Source organism: Bubalus bubalis, chromosome 3 (genome assembly GCF_019923935.1).
Source record: "Bubalus bubalis isolate 160015118507 breed Murrah chromosome 3, NDDB_SH_1, whole genome shotgun sequence".
In the NCBI taxonomy this organism is placed as follows: domain Eukaryota; kingdom Metazoa; phylum Chordata; class Mammalia; order Artiodactyla; family Bovidae; genus Bubalus; species Bubalus bubalis.
Genome location: NC_059159.1, coordinates 136,942,804 through 136,962,551, shown reverse-complemented (window position 1 = coordinate 136,962,551; position 19,748 = coordinate 136,942,804). Strand labels below are relative to the sequence as shown.

The window sequence follows — 19,748 nt, the reverse complement described above, 5'->3', positions numbered from 1 at the left end:
TTCTGTGATGATGGAAACATAATCTGTGTTATCCAATATAACAGTGGCTATTGGACAACACAGGTCCAGATGAATTATATTAACAGAATTAATATAGAATTAAAAAGGAGACTTCTCCCAGGAGTGTTCACCAAGTAGATTTTTTATATGTTGCAATGTAAATACCATATTGAAACAGCAAATTGGAAAGTACCATTTAAAAAATGGTAAATCATCCATCTCTATGAAAAGAAAATCACTTCCAGTACCATAGACTCCCTAAATTGAAATCCATGATGCTTTCAGAAGCACCAGGTGCTAACTACAGTACACTGTGATAATATTTGTTAATAACAGTTATTAATCCAGCATGTTTTCACTTCCTCCCTTTGTCTGGAGAGCAAAAATCATCTTTTTATTTTGGGTACATGGAATCCATGCCACTGGTTCAGATGGAGTTAATCTTCTTCATCTAGTACACCTTCAAACAACAACAACAACGCCACACCTTCATAAAAACAACCCACCCACAGCAGTAGACATACAACCAAGTGCTAGCAAAGGACTCAACACTAAGGAAGAATTCTGATGCAATTCCATTTGCAATATCCTATTCAAAGTTTCCCAACCAGTATGTTGTGACTGGGTTACAGAGAAGTTGTATATCGTGATTCCCCTTAGGCAGATGGGTGGGGAGGACCTGGGACAACCTGAGCCTCTGGAATGGTAACTTCTGGCCAAAGGAGCATCTTCAGTTTAATACACTATGATCTACAAATAATATAATTTCATTTTTCCTATGTACTGTGACTATGTACTGGACAGTTTAAGCTGTCCAGCACTTGTGCCACTAGCTCCCTTCCCTTTCAGTGGGTTGTAGAGAAGAACAGACAGGAGAACATCCTAGCTTACTCCTAAGAGACCCTTGTACGTGACGTGTGTCCTCTGGAGTGGATCCATAAATCTGGTCCCATGGCAGAGAAAACACTATTCTATCCTTCGGAGGAAAGCAAATCCTTAACAAAGACCACTTTCCCATCCAAGAGCCTGCAGTAGATATGGCAGGTAGTTCTGAGGGTGGTTCCTCAGAGAAAGCACTTGTGAATCCTACTGCAAAGTCTAAGAGAACCCCCACCCACCCACAGAAAGCTCTCATTTGGTTCTTGAGAGAATACAAATTAAGGCACACTTTGTTTCTTCCATGGAGAAGAGGAGGCATGGTGCCGAGGGCCCCTAATCACAAACATGTGGCAGCATCAGGGGTCCCAACCCTCCCAATTTCATTTTTTGTTGACTAATGCCTACTTCTCCAAAACTTCCCAATTCTGTAAGGAACTCCCATCCTCTAAACATCTGAGGACAGGGCTGTGGATCTCTTCTTCCAGAAGGTATGCTGGCTTCCTCTAAGAGGAGGAGACTCCTGAGCTCTTAGTGGAAACGAGTTGGCTGATGCTCTGGATGCCTACAACTGTAGCACAGCACAGTTTCCTTGCTTTCTCCTTTAGCCAACTCTCACTACTCAGCAGGTCTTGTTAATAAATCGACTTAGGCTTGCAAAGGTAACTGGAATTCCTTCTTCTTCCTCAGGTTACAAAAGCCTGCACAACTTTATCTTCTGAGGATGTTCACTGAGGTGCTAAATCAAAGACTAGTGCACATGGTCATGAAGAAGTCCAAACACATGTGAACATGGAACCACTTTCGGATAACAGAGCCATTCAGCAGTCAAGACCCTACAACAGGCTGAAATGAACCTTTTGCTGCCTCCACTGCTATCTTGCTACAGCCATAAACTCGATATGGAGCTTAGAATCCTGAGGCAGACAAGTGCTGACTTTAGATAATTTAGCAACAAGCAGATATCAACAATAACCTTTGGTACCTCATATCTTGCCTCTTGATATTTCAGTGCCATAAATAACCTATGAGAAATACATACAATTTACTATCTTAAGGAACTGCTTTGTATTAAAACAAATAACACACTGACAAATGTGACGTGTTTCACATTAGGTAGTGCTTTTCTGACTTTTCAGAGTTCTGGGCATCACCAGGAGTTCCAGATGAGGTTCTACAAGTCATACAAAACACTATGACCTCTCTAGAAATACACAAACACCAAAACTCTCCCATTACTTGCCCACTCCAAGATCACTACATTGAAGAATCATCCAATAATTACATGGAATGAAGAAACAAAAAGGTCCGAGAAGTCCACTAATGACTTCCAATGCAAATACCTTTTGGAGCAGTGGGTAACGACCAAGGGGACAATCTGAAGATAACGAAGGTTTGCCTGTAAAGCCTCTAAATAACAAAGCATAAAGGCAAGGAAAGCAATCTCTGATGTGAAGTCCCAGTTCTAAACTGGGGCTCAGGTTACCTCAGGGTTCAGAGAGAAAAAATACTGATGCTGGTACCCAAAGTAGTTAAGGTAGTTTGAGTGCAGAGTAATACGAAAGGAGTTCTTGCCCTCAAAGGACTGAATTAAATGACAGGCCCTTCTCTTCTTTCTTTTGGCCACGCTGCGTGGTTTGCAGGATCTTAGTTCCCTGACCAGGGATTGAACCCTGCTAACGTATTGAAGCGCTGAGTCCTAACCCGTGGACCACCAGGGAGCTCCCCAAACAGGCCTTTCTTTTGGGGGGGAAAAAAAAAGTTTATAATATTTTAAGCTGAGACAAGGCAAATACAGTCTTTGTATATTTGCACAGTAGTAAAGGCAAAAAATTTGAATTGCTATGGGCAATGGTAATAGGTTTTCCATCTAGGCAGCACAATGAGAAAAATCTTGTTTTGGGCTTTGCATCTGAAGAATGGGAAGGCTTCAGATTCTATGCTGTAGTTTTAATCCCCAGTACTTCAAACTATATGTGGAGCAGAGTCTCTAGAGAGATAATCAAGTTAAAATAAGGTCCTCAGAACAGGTCTTAATCCAATATGACTAATGCCCTTATTAAGAAGGGGCAATTAGGACACAGATATGAACAGAGGGAAGACCATATGGAGATAAACTGAGAACAGAAGCCTCAGAAGAAACCAACCTTGCCAACACCTTCAGTTCAGTTCAGTAGCTCAGTCGTGTCCGACTCTTCGTGACCCCATCAATCTCAGCACTCCAGGCCTCCCTGTCCATCACCAACTCCCGGAGTTCACTCAGACTCACGTCCGAGTCAGTGATGCCATCCAGCCATCTCATCCTCTGTCATCCCCTTCTCCTCCTGCCCCCAATCCCTCCCAGCAGCAGAGTCTTTTTTTTTTTTTTTTGCTTAATTTTCTTTTTTTAAAATTTATTTTATTTTTTAACTTTACAATATTGTATTGGTTTTGCCATATATCAACATGAATCCGCCACAGGTATACAACGTGTTCCCCATCCTGAACCCTCATCCCTCCCCGTACCATTCCTCTGGGTCATCCCAGTGCACCAACCCCAAGCATCCAGTATCGTGCATCAAACCTGGACTGGCAACTCGTTTCATATATGATATTATACATGTTTCAATGCCATTCTCTCAAATCATCCCACCCTCTTCCTCTCCCACAGAGTCCAAAAGACTGTTCTATACATCAGTGTCTCTTTTGCTGTCTCATACACAGGGTTATTGTTACCATCTTTCTAAATTCCATATATATGCGTTAGTATACTGTATTGGTGTTTTTCTTTCTGGCTTACTTCACTCTGTATAATAGGCTCCAGTTTCATCCACCGCATTAGATCTGATTCAAATGTATTCTTTTTAATGGCTGAGTAATACTCCATTGTATATATGTACCACAGCTTTCTTATCCATTCATCTACTGATGGACATATAGGTTGCTTCCATGACCTGGCTATTATAAACAGTGCTGTGATGAACATTGGGGTACACGTGTCTCTTTCAATTCTGGTTTCCTCAGTGTGTATGCCCAGCAGTGGGACTATTTCCAGTTTTTTAAGGAATCTCCACACTGTTCTCCATAGTGGCTGTACTAGTTTGTATTCCCACCAACACTGTAAGAGGGTTCCCTTTGCTCTACACCCTCTCCAGCATTTATTGCTTGTAGACTTTTGGATCACAGCCATTCTGACTGGTGTGAAATGGTACCTCATAGTGGTTCAGAGTCTTTTTCAATGAGTCAACTCTTCGCATGAGGTGGCCAAAGTACTGGAGTTTCAGCTTTAGCATCATTCCTTCCAAAAAACACCCAGGACCAATCTCCTTTAGAATGGACTGGTTGGATCTCCTTGCAGTCCAAGGGACTCTCAAGAGTCTTCTCCAACACCACAGTTCAAAAGCATCAATTCTTTGGTGCTCAGCTTTCTTCACAGTCTAACTGTCACATCCATACATGACCACTGGAAAAACCATAGCCTTGACTAGACGGACCTTTGTTGGCAGAGTAATGTCTCTGCTTTTGAATATGCTATCTAGGTTGGTCATAACTTTCCTTCCAAGGAGTAAGTGTCTTTTAATTTCATGGCTGCAATCACCATCTGCAGTGATTTTTGGAGCCCCCCAAAATAAAGTCTGACACTGTTTCCCCATCTATTTCCCATGTAGTGATGGGACTAGATGCCATGATCTTAGTTTTCTGAATGTTGAGCTTTAAGCCAACTTTTTCACTCTCCTCTTTCACTTTCATCAAGAGGCTTTTTAGTTCCTCTTCACTTCCTGCCATAAGGGTGGTGCATGTCCAAAAGTGTGAAAAAATAAATTTCTACTGTTTAAGCCACACAAAAAAAAGAGAAAGAAAGAAGGCTTGCTTTCTCAAAGGGTGGGTGGGGTGGTATGGGAAGCATCCAATTCAACATTCAGCCTCCAAAAGCAAGAATCACCAACACCTCAGAACTCCTTCTTCTAGTCTAGGGTTAAAGCTAGCCCTGAAAAACAAGCACCAAAATCACTTAAAGAACAACTCTGCAGTTTTGGTCCAATTTTTCAACAAATCTTCCCAAATATTTAAATCCTTTTCTCGAAAGAGATGAGAAAAAGGGTAGCCAAACTTTTCCACAGCAACCACAGAGTAATGCCAATAATATCCTCAAGGAAAGAAAGCATGATCCTGAAATCTTACATCTAGTCAAAATCTGTCATTTGAAATATAATGGCAAATACACTAGTATACTCTAATATACACACATACACATGCACATAGTATTTTGCATGTGTGAGAATTCAGGGAATGAAATACGGCTCCTAGGACCAATCCCTTGAGAAATTACTAATGAACAAATTTCAGCCAATTAATAGACCAAAGGAAGTAAAATAATGAGCTGCTAATAGTGATCTGATCTAACAACAGGAATAAGAATTTAAAAAACTGGGATTATGTCACCGTATAGTACAGACTGTAAGTTTTATAACCCTGACAATACAGAAACAATAATACTTAAAAGCTAGAAGGGGGAAGCAGAAGATTTCCTTTTCTTTTATATCCAAGTGTCAGTGTATTATTTGATGCTGAAAATTCAATAATGTATGTATGAGCTAAAGGTACAAATACTCAGCTAACAGTGGTATGATGCTTAGATACGAGGGGATGAGGCAGAAATATACTAATTTTCCTAATGATCCTAAAAGATCCTGTGTAAAGCAATGGTCTTGAAACTAATATACATGCGACCCTGGAGATAATATAAAATATCACGTCAGTTCTTTCCAGCTTCCCTTTTCAGGATTGCCCTTCACAAGAAATGCATATTTCCCAAACATCCCAAGTATTTCTATGGTGCTTTGCCTAGTGGGGATGAAACATCAGAAGTGCAAAACAAAGAGAAATTTACAAATAGAGATGTTTTTCCTTCCTCATAAATAATTTTGTTAAAAGCATAGAGTGATTTTTTTAAGAGTATTTTGCTATTGGTGGAGTATAATACACTCAGTTATGTATAGATTGGGGCTGCTGGAATTACATCTGCACTAAAACAAACTCAGTAATTCCATCTCTGAATACTGTTGAGAAATGCTTCAACCCCAAGGGAGAATCCCATTAAAGCAAAGCAGAAAGTATAGGAAATGTGTAATGATTCTTTATTTCATAGACATTATAAACTTATGGCAAGTCTTAATGCCTGATCTGAGAATTATTCATAGGCATGATGCTTGTCAAGGTGAGGTGTATCAACACATTTAGTTGAATTAAAAAGGGAAGCCATTTTTTTCTGATTAAGAAAATATACTTGCAAGATGTGGTGAAATCCAAAATATACCCATTTTTCCCAATCCTGTATACTGGATAGAACAAAGTACCTAGTGAGTAATTAGCATAATCAAAAGTATCTCATATATCTTGAACAGTCTTTTAGGTATACTCATTACAGAGAGTGGGAAGCAAATACATAACTTGAAGAAACAGGTAAGAGAGGCTTGCATACATCAGGAAGCTTCCAATTCTTTGCTTTTGACAAAAATGGAGATTCTAATTGAATTACTAGCTTCCAGATCATTAAAAAAGATTAACAATTGGGAGAGTAGATTAATTTCCTATACAGAAGAACCTGAAATGACTTAAACAGATATCCCAGCCTCCTGGGGATATAATTCCCCACTCCTTAGTGTGGGCTGCACCTTTAACTTCCTTTATACAGAACAGAAAGTAGGAAATGAGGAATTTTACAGTGGAGAAATACTAAAAACAAGTCTCAGCCAGGTGATGAATGTTACCATCAAGAGTGATAAGTCATGCTGATAGTATGTACCCTTGATATGACAGGAGGAAAAAGTACTTTACCTTAATTTCTCCCAACACTCATAACTCCAGTATAATAAGCAGAAAAAAGCATCAAACAAAATCCCAGTTGGGGGACATTCTATAAAACACCCTTCAAAATTGTCAAGGTCATCAAAACCAAGGAAAAGTTGAAGAAACTGTTGCAGTTGTCTAAGAAGAAACATCTATTAAATGTAATGTGCTATCTATAATGTGTAGGATCTTAGAGCAGAAAAAATGACATTAGGTAAAAATTAAGGAAACATGAAAGAATATGGACTTTGATCAATCATAATGTACTACTACAAGTTCACTAATTGTAATACATGAGCCAAACTAATGTTAGATGTTAGTAACAAAGAAAACTGGCAGGTGTGGGGAACATGGGTACTATCTGTACTTCATAATTTTTCTGATAGTCTAAAATCATTATAAGTTTTTAAAAGTTATTTTAAAAGAAACACACTGATGATAAAACTAAAATAAGAATACCCAGTCAACCTTCTGGGATAGTTATAATAAGAAACATGGAAAATAACAAGTGCTAGCAAAGATCTGGAGAAATTTGAATTCTCACACACTGCTGGTGGGAATGCACTAAAAATTTAGTGCAGGCATGTTGGAAAACATGGCAGTTCCTTGAAAAGTTAAACACTGAATTATGACCCCACAATTCCATTTCCAGGAATAACTCCAAAGAAATGAAAACATATGTGCACATAACAACTTGCACACAACGTTCACAGTAGCATTATTTATAATAGCCAATGAGTGGAAACAACTGAAATGTCCTATCAACTGATGAATGGATAAAAAAAAAGTGTAAAGACTACGACTTTTCAGCAAAAAGTAGTAAGTGTCCTAGAATACAGAAGCAACCAATTCAAACACAGAAGTCATGAAATCTAAAGCAGCAGGGTGGAACTCAGATAATGCAAGAGGAAGAAGAACTAAGAGTAGAATAATTCTTCCAAAGTGAACAGAGATGAGCAACATATGGATTATTAGTCCATAAATACAACTCTTCAAAATGATGCATGCATGCTACATAAAGCTCTAGCATAAAACAAAGCAATCATATATAGAAAGGATTCTTTTGTACTTGTTAAAAGATTATATCCAATGTTAAGAGCCACCTAGAAACCAGATTATTCCTTATGTAATTCCTTACCTGACATTTTGAGTAGGATTCCACCTTTCAGAGGGCAGTTCTCCACTCTGTGGGTCATCTACAGGTGGATGAAGAATTGAAATGCATACATCTCCATTCTACAAGACATAAATAACACATTCAGTAAATACTCAAAAGTATGATATAAAAAAACAATTCTGCTGAAATTTCTTTTATTCCTAGAAAACATGTTTTCTTACCGCTGGGAAGTAAACTCCTTTTTATTCATGTTTAGATCCAATGATAAAGAAGAATTAAGCATTTTTATATTACAAATATTCATTTTGACCAATCTCCAAAATACTTTTCTTACTTTTGCCTAAAACTGCCTGGAGACAGCATATATGACAAACCTACAGCAAACACCATTCTCACTGGTGAAGAACTAAAAGCATTTCTTCTAAGATCAGGAACAAGACAAGAATGTTCACTCTTTGCCACTATTATTCAACACAGTTTTGGAAGCCCGAGCCACAGCAATTAGAAAAAATAAATAAATAAAAGGAATCCAAATTGGAAAAGAAGAAGTAAAATTGTCACTGTTTGCAAATCACATGATACTCTACATAGAAAATCCTAAAGATGCCACCAGAAAACTACTAGAGCTAATCAATGAATTTGGTAAAGTTGCAGGATATAAAATTAATGCACAGAAATCTCTTGTATTCCTATAACACTAATAATGAAAGATCAGAAAGAGAAATTAAGAAAACAATTCCGTTTACCATCGCAACAAAAAAGAATAAAATAACTAGAAATAAACCTACCTAAGGAGGCAAAAGACCTGTACTCAGAAAACAAGAAGACACTGATGAAAGAAATCAAAGACAACACAAACAGATGGAAAGATATACCATGTTCTTGGATAGAAAGAATCAATACTGAGAAAATGATTATACTACCCTAAAACAATTTACAAATTCAATGTAATCCCTATCAAATTACCAATGGCATTTTTCACAGAATTAAAACAAAAACTTTACAATTTGTATGGAAACAAAATAGATCCCAAATAGTCAAAGCAATTTTGAGAAAGAAAAGCGAAGTTGGAGGAATCAGGCTCCCTGATTTCAGACTATACTACAAGGTTACAGTAATCAAGACAGTATGGTACTGGCACAAAAATAGACCTATAGATCAATGAACAGGAGAGAAAGCCCAGAGATAAACCCATGTACCTATGGTCAGGGTCACGTAATCTATGACAAAGGAGATAAGAATATATAACAAAGACAGTCTTTTCGGTAAATGCCCCTGGAAAAACCAGATAGCTACATGTAAAAGAATGTAATTAGAACACTAACACCATTCACAAAAATAAACTCAAAACGGATTATAGACCTAAATGTAAGATGGTACACTATAAAACTCTTAAAGGAAAACATAGGAAGAACACTCTTTGATACAAATCACAGGAAGATTTTTTTGTATCCACTCCCTAGAATAATGAAACAAAAACTAAACAAATCTAATTGAACTTAAAAGCTTTCACAGAGCAAAGGAAACCATAAACAAGATGAAAAGACAACCTTGAGAATGGGAGAAAATATATGCAAACAAAGCAACTGACAAGGGATTACTCCAAAATATACAAACAGCTCATGTAGCTCAGTATCAAAAGAAAACCAAACCCTAAACAACCCAATCAAAAAATGGGCAGAAGACCTAAATAGACATTTCTCTCAAAAAGACATACAAATGGCCAAGAGGCACATGAAAAGATGCTCAACATCACTAATTATTAGAGAAATTCAGATCAAAACTGCAATGAGGTATCACTTCACACCAGTCAGAACAACCATCATCAAAAAATCTACAAATAATAAATGCTAAAAAGGGTGTGGAGAAAAAGGGAACACTTTGGCACAATTGGTGGGAATCTAAATTGATACAGCCACTATAGAGAACAGTATGGAGGGTCCTTAAAAAAACTGAAAATAGAACTACCATACGACCCAGCAACCCCACTACTGGGCAAATACCCTGAGAACACCATAATTCAAAAAGACACAGGCACCCCAATGTTCACTGCAGCACACTATTTACAATAGTCACAACATGCAAGCAAACTAGATGTCCATCAACAGATAAATGGATTTAAAAAGATGTGGTGTGTATATATATATATATATATATAAGTGGCTCAGTGGTAAAGAATCCACTTGTCAATGTAGGAAACACCGGTTTGATCCCTGGATCGGGAAAGGGAAATGGCAACCCACTCCAGTATTCTTGCCTGAAAAACCCCATGGACAGAGGAATCTGGTGGGTCCATGAGGTCGCAAGAGTTAGACATGACTTAGTGACTAAACACCACCACCATATATACACACACACACACACACACACACACACACACACACACACACAATGGAATATTATTTGGTCATAAAAAAAGAATGAAACTGGGTCATTTGTAGAGATGTGGATGGATTTAGAGATTGTCACAAAGAATGAAGTCAGAGAAAAATACCACATATTAATGCATATATGTGGAACGTAGAAAAATTGTACATATTTGCAGGGCAGGAACAGAGACAGATGAAGAAAATGGATGTGTGAACATGGGTGGGGGAAGGGAGGAATGAATTGAGAGATTGGAACTGACATAGATACCCTACCATGTGTAAAATAGATCACTAGTGGGAACCTGCTGTAATAGTGCAGGAAGCTTAGCCGGGTGCTCTATGGCGACCTAGATGGGTGGGATGGGGGTAGAGGGTGTGGAAAAAGGAAGGGAGGTCCAAGAGGGAGGGAATATATGTTTATATATAGCTGATTCACTTCATTGTGCAGCAGAAATTAACACAATATTGTGAAGCAAATATACCCCAATTTTTTAAAAAAAGAAAATCTGCCTATAACCTGTCTACAGAGAAGCTATAATCATCACCTTTAATATCAATGACTGGCTTCAATAAGTATGGTTTATATAAACTGATACATGCCTCCTAACAATTATATATAACTCCCTTGGTATATGGATAGAAGAACTCACCACTATGTATAATATTCTGGTTCATAAATTTAAATTATAGGATCTAATTCACAAGTGCTAAGTTAAAACACACATGGACTCTCTCATATGCAATAGAGACTGTTAACAGAAAAGACTGAGAAAGATGTAGTAGCCTATTGGTTTAAAATAAAAGATTCAAATGTTTAAAAAGAGAGATATAATCATATAAAGTAAAATAAATCTTATAAATAAACCCAAATTTACATACATGCACACACACACCAAGATAACAGAACATTTTAAAAAGGAGAATAAAATTTCAATAACATCAATGTCAAATACTATATTCCAAAACTTTGTATTAATGTTAGTAACATGAAAAAGTTAAAAAAAAAACAACACTATAGAAACGAGGAGAGAGAAACTAGACATATTTGGAGAGGACACCTAGGAGGTGCTTTGGAAGAAAAATGAAAGGCTTAAAGGTTGAAGAAGCTTTCAATAATGATTTCAATTTTAATAACCTAAAGGAAATTTAGACATGAGATTGCCTGAAAAAATAAATCAACATTAGAAATATGTTTGGGTAGTTATATTTATTTTGTACTATTACACCAATTACCACAAAATTGGCTGAAAATAACACCAATTTATTATTTTACAGTCTTGTAGGTCTAAGCTTGACACTGCTCTCCACAGGGTTAAAGTCAACTGTGTGGGTAGCAACACATTCCTTACTGGAGGCTCCAGGAAAGAATCCCTTTCCTTGCCCTTTCTGGCTTCTAAAGGCCACCCACATTCTTTTGTTCTTGGCCCTCTTCCTCTAATCCTCAAAAGGAAGCAATGCTGCATTTTTGGAGCCTTTCTTCTAAAGTCACATCTCCTTCTCACTCTGATTTTCTTCCTACCCTACCTCTTCCACTTTAAGGCTGCTGCTGCTGCTAAGTCACTTCAGTCGTGTCCGACTCTGTGTGACCCCATAGACGGCAGCCCACCAGGCTCCCCCTGTCCCTGGGATTCTCCAGGCAAGAACATTGGAGTGGGTTGCCATTTCCTTCTCCAATGCATGAAAGTGAAAAGTGAAAGTGAAGTCGCTCAGTCGTGTCCGACTGCAGCCTACCAGGCTCCTCCGTCCATGAGATTTGCCAGGCAAGAGTACTGGAGTGGGGTGCCATTGTCTTCTCCGCCACTTTAAGGCAGTGGTCCCCAACTTTTTTGACATGTGGGACTGGTTTGGCGGAAGACAATTTTCCATGACCAGGGGTGGGGAAACTTCCCTGGTGGTTCCAACGGTAAAGCGTCTGCCTACAATGCAGGAAACCCGGGTTCAATCCCTGGGTGGGGAAGATCTCCTGGAGAAGGGAATAGCAACCCACACCAGTATTCTTGCCGCCACCCTCCCCCTCAAAAAAAGGGGTTCAAAGAAATATTTAGGCTTCCCTGGTGGCTCAGATGGTAAAGTGTCTCCCTACAATGCAAGAGACCTGGGTTCAATCCCTGGGTTGGGAAGATCTCCTGGAGAACGAAATGGCAACCCACTCCAGTATTCTTGCCTGGAAAATCCCATGGGCAGAGGATCCTGGCAGGCTAAAGTCCATGGGGTTGCAAAGAGTCGGACATGACTGAATGACTTCAATTTCAAAGGGGTGGGGGTGAAGGGTGATTTTGGAATGACTCGACCACAGTAGGCTTTGCACTCCTATGAGAATCTAATGCTTGAGCAATAATGTGAGCAATGGGGAACAGCTGTAAATACAGATGAAGCTTGGCTTGCTTGCCCATCACGTGGGGGCTTGCTCACCCACCTCCTGCTCTGTGGCCTGGTTCCTAAAAGGCCCAGGGATTGGGGACCCCTACTTTAATGGAACTTGTGATTACACTGGGACCACCTAGATTATCCAGAATAATCTCAGTTCAAGGTCACCTGATAAGCAAGCCTAAGTCTTCTTAACATGTGAAGGTGCATATCACAGATTTCAGGGATTACAATGCAGACATCTCTGTGGGAGCATTATTCTACCTACCACAGGAGTGAAGAACACAGTTTGAATGAAAAATAGAACAGAGGAATATGTTACTTTGTTCACAGTTTAGTGTGTGTGTTAAGTAAAATTTCTGAGTAGTGAAATGATATAAACAGATATGTACATAGAAATGACATATCAAAAGATGAGCATCTCTGGAGGAGGGCATGGTAACTCACTCCAGTATTCTTGCCTGAAAAATCTCATGGACAGAGGAGCCTGGAGGGCTACAGTCCATGGGGTCGCAAGAGTCGGACACAACTCAGTGACTAAACAACAGCAGCAATTTTACAACCACCCTAAAAGAGCAACAGCAGGATGGACAGTTCCAGCAAAAGTCTCATCATCAGTGAATTCAATGAAGACGTCAGCAGTTGTGTTTGTCTTTTGAGCCCAGATCACTGGAAGAGAGCAATCAGTTTCACCTGCTGGATTTAACTTGGAATAAAAATATGGTTAAGAATAAAGAAAATGCCCTTGTTTCCATTAAAAAATAAAAGATGGGTATCTCAACTGATTCAGGCAAAGCACTTGACAAGACCCAACACTTACTCATAATAAAAACACTCAGAAAACCATACTTCCCAGCTATCTTAAAACTGTAAAAAGGAGTTATATTAAGAAGATAAATTTAAGAAAACAAAAAACCAACCCACAGCTAACATCCTCAATGGTGAAAACTTTCCTAAGATCAGAAATAAGACAAAGGGCACCCACTTTTACCACTGCTATTTACAATGCACTGGAAGTAGTAGCCAGAGCAAGTAAGAAAAATTCTGAAAGTGTACAAATTGAAAAGGAAGAAGTAAATCCATTTCTATTGTAAAAGTCAAAGAAAATTCCAAAGAACTCACAAGAAAACTACTAGAGATAATCAATTCAACAAAGTTGCAGGATACAAGATCAACACTCAAATCAGTTCATTTTGGGATTTTTGAAATTCCAGTGGTGGCATCTCTGGAGGAGGGCGTGGCAACCCACTCCAGTACTCTTGCCTGAAAAATCCCATGGACAAAGGTTAGGCCTCTGCACTTTCACTGCCCAGGACCCGGGTTCAATCCCTGGTAAGGGAACTAAGATCTCACAAGCCTTGTAGCATGGCAAAAATAAATAAAACAAAAAATTTTAAATCAGTTTCATTTTTATACACTGGTGATGAACAATCTAAAAAACAAGTTAAGCAAAAAATTCCATTTACAATGGCCTCTAAAAGAATAAAATATCTAGCAATAAATCTAACCAGGGAGGTGAAAGTCCTGTACAAAGAAAATTACAAAACACTACTCAAAGAAATTAAAGACGACCTTAAAAAAAAAAGAAAAACAGTCTATATTCATGGGTAGGAAGACAATGTTGGCAATATTCCCCAGTATGATCTACAGATTCAATCCAATCCCAATCAAAACCCTAGCTTCCCTTTTTGTAGAAACTGACAAACTGCCCATAAAATTTATAAGGAAATTTAAGGGACTCACAAAAGCCAAAACAATCTTGGAAAATAATAATAAAGTTGAAGGATTCATACTTCCTGAGTTCAAAACTTACTATAGAGCTACAGAGAATAAGACAGTTTAGGATTGGCATGACAGATATATAGATCAAGGCAACAGAAATGAGAGTCTACACAGATTCATACAACATGGCCAATTGATTTCTGATAAGATGGTAAGCTCATCCAATGGGGAAAGAACAGTCTCTTTAGCAAATGATGCTGGGACTGGATTTCCAAAAGAATGAAGTTGAACTCCTACCTCATACCATATACAAAATTAACTCAAAATGGAACAAAGATCCAAGAGCCTAAATCATAAAGTCTTTTTATAAAAGTGTGTCTGTTTCTGTCTATGTGTGTGTTTAAAATCTTCATGACTTTGGATTTAGCAATGGACTTTTAGGTATGACACCCAAAGCATACATAAACAAGATAAACTAGATCTCTCCATCAAAATTAAGCACTTTTGTGCAAAGGACATTATCAAAGAAAATGGGAAAAAAAACAATCGATACATATGAGAGGAAATATTTGCAAGTTATGAGGAGGTGACAAGGGTTTGATCCCCAGGCCGGGAAAATTCCACATGCTGTGAAGCAACTAAGCCCATAAACCGCAACTACTGAGCCCGTGCACTAGAGCCTGCAAGCCACAACTACTGAAGCTCGAGAAGCCACTCCAGTCAGGAGCCTGAGCATCACAACAAAAAGTAGCCACTGCCTGTTGCAACTAGAGAAAGCCTATGTGCAACAACAAAGACCCACCACGGCCAAAAATAAATATATCTTAAAAAAAAAAAAAAAAAAAGGAGGGGGGAAGGAGAAGTTCTAAGCTTTGAGAAAGGCAGTTCTGAGAAGTAAAATGAATAATAAATACAAAGAGCAGTGAGATTTTGAGTTGCCATAGCTGTGAAGTTCATACTGAAGAGTTTGTGTACAAAAACTTCATTTGAATACATGATTTGTGAAGCAAATGGGCTTCACTGGTTATCTACTTCTGAACACACACAACACATGTAACCAGGCAAACTGTTATTGAGATCACTCAACATACTACATAAAGTAAAAAGGAGTCAACTGTGCAGCATGGTCATTGATGACAAGTTCATATTAAATTTCTTTTGTTCTCCAAGTTTCCCCTTGGTATTCATAAATTTCAAAAATGTGGCAATGATAAAAGAAATGTTGCAATTGATAACACAGCAGTTTATTTATAAATTTGGGGGCTACAGTAATATCTGTGAATGTATTTAACAAAACTGTACCAAAGCTCTAGTTTTTAAAAACTTGATAAACTATTTTCTACCAAAAATAGTCCTTACGATATTTTTAATGCTCACAAAGTTGATACATAAAAAACTCATCAATTCATATATTTTAGCATTTGAGTAGGCTTTTGCTTTAGTATTGTTTTGTTGCTGTTGATATTGTTGTCACTATTCCATTTCAACCCCAGTTCTATTAAAAATAATTCTGTAGTAAACAATTTGGTGACTAGAACAATTTGACAATGAGGTCTGTTGTGTTTCTAGGTGACAACACAGATAGATGAGTAGAGAGCAATCTCCAAGAATATACCATCCCTTTGGCTAAGAACCATGAGCCCTAATGTCTAAAATCACAAATACATACTTGGGTCCCCAAGTTCAATTCTGATACCTTTCCAGAATGTAGCAAAGTAAATTAACGAATGTGAGGAAAGTCTCTTGTGACTCATTTGATTACATCAAATTTAATACTTAACTATCCTAACACTTGTTTACAAACAACTTATACGGCATGGTAAACAACTGCATATTCGTAAGATATGCATATATTATTTTACTGCTAAAATTTTTATGAATATGAAAAATATTTCTAAAAATAATGATCCAATGCTAAATCTTAAAGAGACAGAACTAGACTGCCTACCTGCTGCTGCTGCTGCTAAGTCGCTTCAGTCGTGTCCGACTCTGTGTGACCCCATAGACGGCGGCCCACCAGGCTCCCCCGTCCCTGGGATTCTCCAGGCAAGAATACTGGAGTGGGTTACCATTTCCTTCTCCAATGCATGAAAGTGAAAAATGAAAGTGAAGTCGCTCAGTCAGGTCCGACTCTTAGCGACCCCATAGACTGCAGCTTACCAAGCTCCTCCATCCATGGGATTTTCTAGGCAAGAGTACTGGAGTGGGGTGCTATTGCCTTCTCCAGATTGCCTACCTAAGTGGTGAAAAAGCAATGGAAAGGGGACTATATCTACCTACACTTTCTTCTGAAAAAGCTTTGGTTCCTTTATCATGCTTTTTTTTCTTTTTTGACAAAAGTTTGAGAATTAGATAAATGAGATGGAAACAGGCAAGTGTATGGCTCTAACATGAATGCATTCTCAGTGGCAAGACAAGGTGTATATTTGTTACATAGAACAGTATGACACATTCAATGTTGTTTTCATTTCTCTTTTATTATCTAAAACCTATATATACCACCTAGTTTTGAAGGCAAGAATTTCTTATTATTAAAATGGAGACAGATACAAAAATATTTCAGTATTAACTGAACTCAGTTTTAACTTATGAAACAGTGAGTGAAATGTTTCTATAGTCTCTCTCCTACAACAGGATAACTTTGTTATACAGAATGGTAAAACACATTCAATGTTGTTTGTATTATGGTTATGTCAAATACTAAAGATACTAAAGAAAACAATATTCTAGGAGCTTATTTCTGGAAATGCTACAATCTATCACCTTTTGAGCACTCTTTGTCCTGTTTTAAGAAAAGAAAAATGAAGATAATGACTTACAGAAAAAAGCAGATTGTGAAAAACAATAATGCTGCTCCAAGGTGTTCTTTATATAGACTGAGATCCAAAATTCAGCACTATAGAATAAATAAAGGCCTTATAGCTCTATATCTGGAGCACAGGAGCTTGCCAATATACACGTGACCAAAAAAAAACCCCCAAAACTATATTACTAAAGTTGCAAATTTTAAAAAACAAATTTAATGCTTGGGCCTCAGCTACAACTTCAGAGCCCTACTGTAATGAAACAGACTACAGAATGGTAAAGGAGTAAACTCAAAGGATTTATCAGTGGGCCTTGACATATACCCCAAGAAACATAAGGAATCATTTCAGGATCCTTAAAACTTAGCACAAAGCTAAGTACATTTCATCAAAAAAGCTAGAAATTGTTTTCCCAGGCATGTGCACTTGTCCAACAGAAGACCCTAACCTTGAATTTATTTCAGAAGAGATTCAACTGGTATGCAGCAATTCCTTAAAGGAGACCAGTACAAATGATTCCCACTCCCTTCGCCCACAAGCTGAATCTCTGATCAAAGTGATAAATCGTGAAGCTAGAGTCTGTGAAGCTAGGGAACAGGTACACAAATAAATTTGTATAACTTTACTAAATTTTAAAAAATGTAAATGCTAACACATAGGAATTATAATCTTAACAATGAGCAGCAAAGGTTTAAAGTCTCAATCTTAAATTAACCGTAATATGGAACAGTGTGTGCTCAGTCATGTCCAGCTCTTTGCAACCCCATGGACAGTAGACCGGCAGGTTCCTCTGTCCATGGAATTCTCCAGGCAGGAATACTGGAGTGGATTGCCATTTCCTACTGCAGGGGAACTTCCCAACCCAGAGATCGAACTTGTGGCTCCTGAGTCCCCTGTCCTGGCAGGAGGATTCTTTACCACTGAGACACCTGGAAAGCCCCAACCATAATATACACTGGTATAATAAAAGCCACAAATAGTTCTTTGTTGCCACAGTATACTGAGCTATGGAGGTATTTTAAAGGACAGTATCAAAAAATCAAATCTTCAAAGAAATTCATGATAGACATCTCTTACCTCATAAATGTTGGGGTGCCACATTTTGGTCAAGAATCTGAAGGTAGGTGGTGAATATGGGTAGTCAATAGGAAATTTAATATGCGCCTAAAAAGAAAAAAAAATGAAATGCTAATAAGTAAGACTACAGGTTACTTATCTGCCTAACAATTCACCCTAATATACTCCAATGAAACTGAACATCTTTCTACACCATAAACTCTGGAGATTAAAATAGTTCATATATATTTTGTTAGCCCCAATGCTAGGGTTATTAGCATGTTTTTACAACTATCTCCTTAAATATTTACAAAAATTTGTGTTAAATTGCCAATGCTCAACAGTTATATAATTTTTAATTGAATAAACATGAATGAAAAAGTTTAATATGTGTCACATTAATGGCTGCATTTTATATTAATAATTAATATGACCTATGGTATAATATAGAACAAAGATAATTTCTTTTACTTAACACCATTTAACTACCACCAAGGAGTAACAAATGCTATTATTTTGATACGGCTCTTCCAGGAGTTTTTCATGCTCAAGTATGCTTATCTCTTTACAAAGCTTATTTTCAATTATTGTGTTTATACTGTTTCTTTCCATCTGTATTATATCATAATTATATCAATTATTGTGTTTATACTGTTTCTTTCCATCTGTATGTACATACATACATACATACATCTGTACATATCATTATGATCGTTAGTATTTGCAAGATGTTTCTATCATATGGATATATAGATGAACCATTTTAAAAAACCTATTTCCTTATTTTGGAACATATTGGTGGTTTTGCACTCTTTTGCTATTGTAAATACAGTCACAGTGAATGTCCTCAGTAGAATCCCACATTTCAAATATGAGTAAATCCAAACAAAGTCTCATCTAACCGTACCAGTAAAAGGGAATGAGGACGGGAATGAAAGGACAAGCTGAGAGTAAAGCTGAGGACAGCAGTGAAAATGGCAGTTAGGATGCTCAAAACTTCTGTCTTCAATAAAAGCAATGAGAAAAATAGCAAAAATTGTAAGAATCAACTTCTTCAAAATCTAGAAAATCATGTGAGGCTTGTAGCAATTCAGGGAGGATCTATTCAAGGAAAATAGCTGAACTGGTTTTCATAGTAAACTCTGTGGTATTTTAACTTGCTCTAGTTAAAAGATCTCCAGAAGATCGTCCCAACCCAGGGATCAAACCCAGGTCTCCTACATTGCAGGTGCATTCTTTACCATCTGAGCCACCAGGGACTCAGCAGGTCAAACAGACTAAACAACTATTTTAATAGGAAAGGGTGGGATATGAAATGTCTGTATGGCTCTGAAAATCTCTGACCAATTTCTAACTAGAAGATCAGGCCAATGTATAGGGCCATGAATATGCCTCAGCTATGCACATGCCTTCAACTAGCATCTCTGGTGAACCTGAGATCTGCACGAGCAGGAAGTGAGGGCTAGACTGAATTTGCAACTACCTAGCTGAGTGTTAAAGGCATGCCCCCAAAAAATGCACACAGAGCTCCTCTAAAATGCCCAAGGAGGTCTGTTGATTCCAGGAATATAATTGCATTTTATTTAATAAGGGAAACTTCTGCCCAAT

At 37.8% G+C, this 19,748-nt stretch overlaps 1 protein-coding gene across 2 annotated transcripts in view; it reads right to left on the bottom strand.

Moving 5' to 3' along the window:
• UBE2R2 (ubiquitin conjugating enzyme E2 R2) overlaps nucleotides 1-19,748 on the bottom strand; it is a 94,434-nt gene that overhangs the window by 8,855 nt on the left and 65,831 nt on the right. Inside the window, exons 2-3 of one of the 2 annotated variants that reach the window (XM_006066694.4) lie at nucleotides 18,162-18,248; nucleotides 7,844-7,941 (exon numbers count right to left, since the gene is read on the bottom strand). In XM_006066694.4, coding sequence (XP_006066756.1) covers nucleotides 7,844-7,941; nucleotides 18,162-18,248 — 185 coding nt within the window. The remainder of the gene's footprint in view (nucleotides 1-7,843; nucleotides 7,942-18,161; nucleotides 18,249-19,748) is intronic. The other variant, XM_025281904.3, reaches the window with a different exon arrangement.